At 39.8% G+C, this 6,000-nt stretch overlaps 1 protein-coding gene across 1 annotated transcript in view; it reads left to right on the top strand.

Moving 5' to 3' along the window:
• The window catches only part of TTC37 (tetratricopeptide repeat domain 37), a 110,417-nt gene that overhangs the window by 48,544 nt on the left and 55,873 nt on the right, over window positions 1-6,000 (top strand). The window contains exons 26-28 of the mRNA XM_040241501.1: window positions 2,254-2,328; window positions 2,943-3,084; window positions 4,791-4,884. Coding sequence (XP_040097435.1) covers window positions 2,254-2,328; window positions 2,943-3,084; window positions 4,791-4,884 — 311 coding nt within the window. The remainder of the gene's footprint in view (window positions 1-2,253; window positions 2,329-2,942; window positions 3,085-4,790; window positions 4,885-6,000) is intronic.

The following is a 6,000-nucleotide window of genomic DNA, read 5'->3' on the forward strand; positions in this document are numbered from 1 at the left end:
AACCTCCATCCATAGTTCATCAAGCACTCTGTCTATCAGGTCTAGTCCCTTAAGTCTATTTCTCACTTCCACTGTATAATCATAAGGGATTTGATTTAGGTCATACCTGAGTGAACTAGTGGTTTTCCCTACCTTCTTCAATTTAAGCCTGAATTTGGCAATAAGGAGTTCATGATCTGAGCCACAATCAGTTCCCAGTCTTGTTTTTGTTGACTGTATAGAGCTTGTCCATCTTTGGCTGCAAAGGATATAATCAATCTAATTGCGGTGTTGACCATCTGGTGATGTCCATGTGTAGAGTCTTCTCTTGTGTTGTTGGAAGAGGGTGTTTGCTATGACCAGTGCGTTCTCTTGGCAAATCTATTAGCCTTTGCCCTGCTTCATTCTCTACTCCATGGCCAAATTTGCCTGTTATTCCACGTGTTTCTTGACTTCCTGCTTTTGCATTCCAGTCCCCTATAATGAAAAGGACATCTTTTTTGGGTGTTAGTTCTAAAAGGTCTTGTAGATCTTCATAGAACTCTCCAACTTCAGCTTCTTCAGTGTACTGCTTGGGGTATAGACTTGAATTACCATGATATTGAATGATTTGCCTTAGAAACAAACATCATTCTGTTGTTTTTGAGATTGTATCCAAGTACCGCAATTTGGACTCTTCTGTTGACTACGATGGCTACTCCATTTCTTCTAAGGGATTCCTGCCCACAGTAGTAGATACAATGGTCATTTGAGTTGAATTCACCCATTCCAGTCCATTTTAGTTCGCTGATTCCTAGAATGTTGACGTTCACTCTTGCCATCTCCTGTTTGACCACTTCCAATTTGCCTTGATTCATGGACCTGACATTCCAGGTTCCTATGCAGTATTGCTCTTTACAGCATCAGACTTTGCTTTTGTCAACCACAACTGGGTGTTATTTTTGCTTTGGCTCCATGCTTTCATTCTTTTTGGAGTTATTTCTCCACTGATCTTCAGTAGCATATTGGGCAGCTACTGACCTGGGGAGTTCATCTTTCAGTGTCCTATCTTTTTGCCTTTTCATACTGTTCATGGGGTTCTCAAGGCAAGAATACTGAAGTGGTTTGCCATTCCCTTCTCCAGTGGAGCACATTTTGTCTGCTTCTGTTAGGTCCGTACCATTTCTACCCTTTATTGTGCCTCATTTTACTAAAACTCAAAATCCAAGGAAAAGCGTGAAATAAACATTCTGAGTACTTTAACACATATATATCTTTAATTTTACATTCATTCATATCAGTGATACATAGTCAGTGATTAGGTATCTTCTATTGTACTTTGGCGTTTGGGTCTGATTCTAGTTAATTGAGTGGGTGAAGCTCCCAGAGTTAGAAAAGGCAAACTCCTGTTCCCATTAGCTGTGGTAGCATTTGAGAACAGTGGCATTACCACAGTAATCTCTGTGTAAGGTTTTGGGCCCTGGGGGCCCAAGAATTTTCATTTCTAACTACTCCCAAGTGAGGACAATGCTGCTGGTCCAGGGACTTCACTCTGAGTAGCACTGATGGAGGTCAGTGGATCTTAGGTGCTCCTCAGAGTCACTTAAGTATTTTTTTTTTTTAATCTTTAAATTATTTTTGGCCTTACAAATACTTTGTTTCGGGAGGTAACTAGTAGATTTAATTAAAATGATGATGATAGAGTGAAGCTTAATATTAATTTCTTGATTAGTAGTGCATGATAATTAAAAAACCCTGCTTTCTTATAAAAGATAGATGAGCTTGAAATTAATTTTAACTATAACGAAGTCTTACTATTTGAAATCCTGAGGCAGTTTTAAAAATAAACATGTTGAGACTCTACCCAGATCTATGGAAGCTAGATTTCTAGGGGTGAGATCTCCTTTTTAAAAGGCTTTCCAGTTGAATCTGAGGTGACCCTGTGATTCACCAAGTACCTGTATGAATAGATGGGCTGGTGCAGGGGCACGCTGGGTAGTGAAGGGAGAGGGTAGCATAGCTTTATCAGAATTCTGAGGAATTTCGTGTGGCTTATTCCACCACTACCTGATTGCAATGGAGTTCTTCAAGTGTCTATCAGCTTAAAGGCTCATTTAACAAGTCATTCTGGTCCTCTGAGCCATGGAATATGGTAGTCAAGATTGAAAAAGAAATTAACTTTGCTTTTAAGCACAGTTAGAAAAACCTTTGGTTCCTCCAAAAACTCATTTATTATTATTAGTAGTAGTAGTATTCCTTTTGAACATATTAAGACCCTCCTTTTTCCTTTTATAGGCTCTAATTGCAGAGACAGTTGGAAGTTATGACACCATGGATCTCTTCAGGCACACTACAGAACTCAGTATGCATGTAAGAATTTGAGTGTTCTTCAGGATTCATTAATGAATAATCTTTTAACTACCCTTGTTGAGAAAACAAATACATGGTGATGTCAGATGCTGATGATAGCAGTTGTCTCTACTCTTTCTTCTTTCTTGAAAAATAGATAAACTCTCATTAAAGAACTTCAAGTGCTGATGAAGAAATGACTTTGGGGTCTAATAGAGGCAGTAGTCATGCAGAATAGAAACAGACTCAAAAGAAATAAACCGAGATAAACACTAGACTTGGTTGACATTTTTAGATTATTTATGAACGCGTTTAGAAATCTTTTGATTGGTCATTATTTGTTTGACCTATGGGAATGATGCTGAGAATCATACCAAACCATCAGGAGGGACTCTGTTTTCTCCTCTTTATTTATCCCACTTATTTCCTCTACTTAGGTTTGAGGCAAGTGATTTAAATATATTCTTAGTTGTGTTGTATCACAGTGACCTTTTATTTAAAGGCACTTAATAGCTGACTTAGATGAAGATCCGATATTTACTGTATTGAAGTACGTTGTTTTATTTCTTAATTTTTCTTGGCAGATTTATTACTCTGTGTCTCCTTGTTAACTTTGGCTTTTTTTTTTTTTACAGACTGAGGGAGCAATAGGTTATGCATATTGGGTCTGTACAACATTGCAAGATAAGAGCAACAGAGACACAGAGCTGTACCGGTATAACATCCTCCAGATGAATGCAATTCCAGCAGCACAAGTGGTCTTGAGTAAATACGTGGGTACGGCACCTGTTATATAGCAAGATAAATGAATAATTGTTGAGATAATTTAAAGAATTTAAAGTTAATTCCAAATTAAATATTAGTTCTTAAGACATGAATTTGCCCTTTTCTCCCCGTGAACAAGTATGAAGAAGTCAGGTAAACTGAAAACCAGAAGAGAAATGCAGCATCATTGTAATCTGCAGGCTGGGAATACTCTGCCTGCACTGAGCCGGGGGCATTTGAGGAGAAGGCGGTTCGTTTGTAAACGTCAGCACTTTGAGACATTAACGTGTCACACGGTGTCCCCAAATGAGTGACTTGAATGAATACCTCCTAGAGCCTTACTGAGAAAATGTAGGATCAGAGATTTTACTGATGGGTTTCCTTACAGAATGGGAAACATTTGTGAAGGATTTTACATAGAGGTAAACTGATGCTGAAGCTGAAACTCCAAAACTTTGGCCACCTGATGCAAAGAACGGACTCATTTGAAAGGACCGTGATGCCGGGAAAGATTGAAGGCGGGAGGAGAAGGGGGTGACAGAGGGTGAGATGGTTGGATGGCGTCACCGACTCAATGGACATGAGTTTGAGTAGACTCTGGGAGTTGGTGATGGACAGGGAGGCGTGGCGTGCTGCAGTCCATGGGGTCACAAAAAGTCAGACACGACTGAGCCACTGAACTGAACTGAAACATTTAGCTTTCTGCAAAATTCAGATGCCTAGAACAATGAACTTTTTCTGACAGTTGAGTATAGCTAGGTTTTTGAGTCTCTGAGAGAGCTGTGTCTTATACTCATTTAGCAAATTCAACTATATTTGCTTGGCCAAAAAATATATTAATTTAGAAGCAGAAAGGTGAGAAAACAGGGATAAGAAAAATGGAGATATCATTTGTTGCTGACTGTTGGCTTCAGCGTCAGTGTGGATGAAGGGCCTGAATTTCCTCATTCACTTTGACTCAGTTTAGTTACCTTCTCCTTGTGAGATGACTTAAAAATTTTTCAAGAATCACTTTGTGTGATTTTCATCTTATACTGTGAACCCGACTATCACGTAAGGTGGGATGGTGCTCCACTTTGTTAAACAGTTCAGTAAGAGATTTGAAGGCTTACTTCCCAGCACAAGCGAAGTAGTTCATAATGCAGGTGCGTTTCTTTTCCCTTTGCACACTTCCTTTATAGGTTTTGATGTTTTTTGACATTAGAATTTCAAAATACTGCATTGAAAGTGCCCAAATCATCTTCTCTTTCTAGTGCACAACACTGATTTTTTTTTTTAAGTGCATAGAAACTGGAACAGAACCACCAAGATAAATTGTTGCTAAATTTAATCAAGGAAGGTTTACGTGATTAGCCAAAGAACTGAATTTCCTTATAATTTAGATGACTAGTTTTAACATGAGCTCTGATTTTAAATTGTTATACCTTTGGGAATAAAATGTATTTAAACTTTGAAACATGAATAGAAGCCACATATAACTATAGATATTATTCAATAATTTAAAAGAGTTATAGAATGATTACTGGTATTTTATAGTCAAGATAAACTCAACTTCTATTCTTAGCAATGCATGTGACCTCAGGAAATAATCTACTGTTTAAAGTATCGAAAAACTTGAAAACAAAAGTAAATTGCAAGGCCAAGGACACTGTTTTTACATGTTTTTACAAATACAACCATTATGCACATATTGAGAAAAGATGTTATTGGATTTCCAGAGAGAATTCAGAATTATGCTCCAGCTTTCACAATGTTGGGTTACTTAAATGAACATCTACAGCTGAAGAAGGAAGCAGCAAATGCGTACCAAAGGTAAAGGCTCCCTTAAATTTAAACGTGGTCCTTCTCGGTCAGTTGGCCAATAGAGCCTCATTTTCTTGAAGAAGGTATAAATAGAATGTTCTGATTCCTTTCCTGACCTTTCATTATTTATTATTACTACATTTTGAAGGTGAAAAAATACAGTTCTAAATTTTCAACTGTGTTTTGGTTTCTGTTGCTCAACCTGAGAGAGAGAGAAGAAAAAAAATAAAACCAAAAAAAAAAAAACAAATGTAGGCTCAGTTCTCATGGAGCTCCTGTTCTGGTGGGGGTGAGGTGCATGGTAAGCTAATAGACATCTGTGATAGTAACAATTGCTAAGAAAGGAAATCAGAGAAGAGTAAAAGGCCAGACAGTGAAGGGGCAGTGAATGTGAGACAGGTGTAAGAGGTAGGTTTCCTTAGCAGGCAGTTGCGGTCTGGCCTAGTTGAAGGTGGCCGTAAGTCATCTGGTCCTCAGGGAGAGAGCGTTCCAGGCAGACGGAACAGCAGGAGCAAGCGTCCTGAGGCAGGAGTGGCCTTAACTTTGGGGAAACCAGGACAGTGTGTGCGAGGGAGACGACTAGCCCGGAGAGTGATGGGAAGTGAGATCAACCTGAGGTTCTCCTTCACTGCAAACTCACTGATCTGTGAATGAGAAAATCACTACTGATCTCATGGGTACTAGATGGAAAGTTAAAAAAAACCTGAATGCCTAACTTCTGTGGTACATCATTGCCCGAAATCAATAGAAACCTGTCAGATAAAAAATAATCAAGGTATTCCAGATGCTTTGCCATCCTTGTGTGGCTCTCTCTGTAGTTCACAGAAGTGGTCACTAGATGGTACTGAAGGCTGTAGTTATTTTGCCAGGTGTGTGCGGGAAGGTGTGTGCGCAGGGAGGGGTGTGTGTGGGGAAGATGTTTGTGTGGGGAGGTGTGTGTGGGGGAGCTGTTTGTGTGTGGGGGAGGTATGTGTGGGGAGAGGTGTGTATGGGGAGGTGTGTGTGGGGGGGAGGTGTGTTGGGAGGGGAGATGTGTTGGGGGGAGGTGTGTGTGGGAGAGGTGTGCGTGGGGAGGTGTGTGTGTGGGGAAGTGTGTGTGTTGGGGGAGGTGTGTGTGTGGGGAGG

This window comes from Oryx dammah, unplaced genomic scaffold, assembly GCF_014754425.2.
Source record: "Oryx dammah isolate SB20612 unplaced genomic scaffold, SCBI_Odam_1.1 HiC_scaffold_5, whole genome shotgun sequence".
NCBI lineage: Eukaryota > Metazoa > Chordata > Mammalia > Artiodactyla > Bovidae > Oryx > Oryx dammah.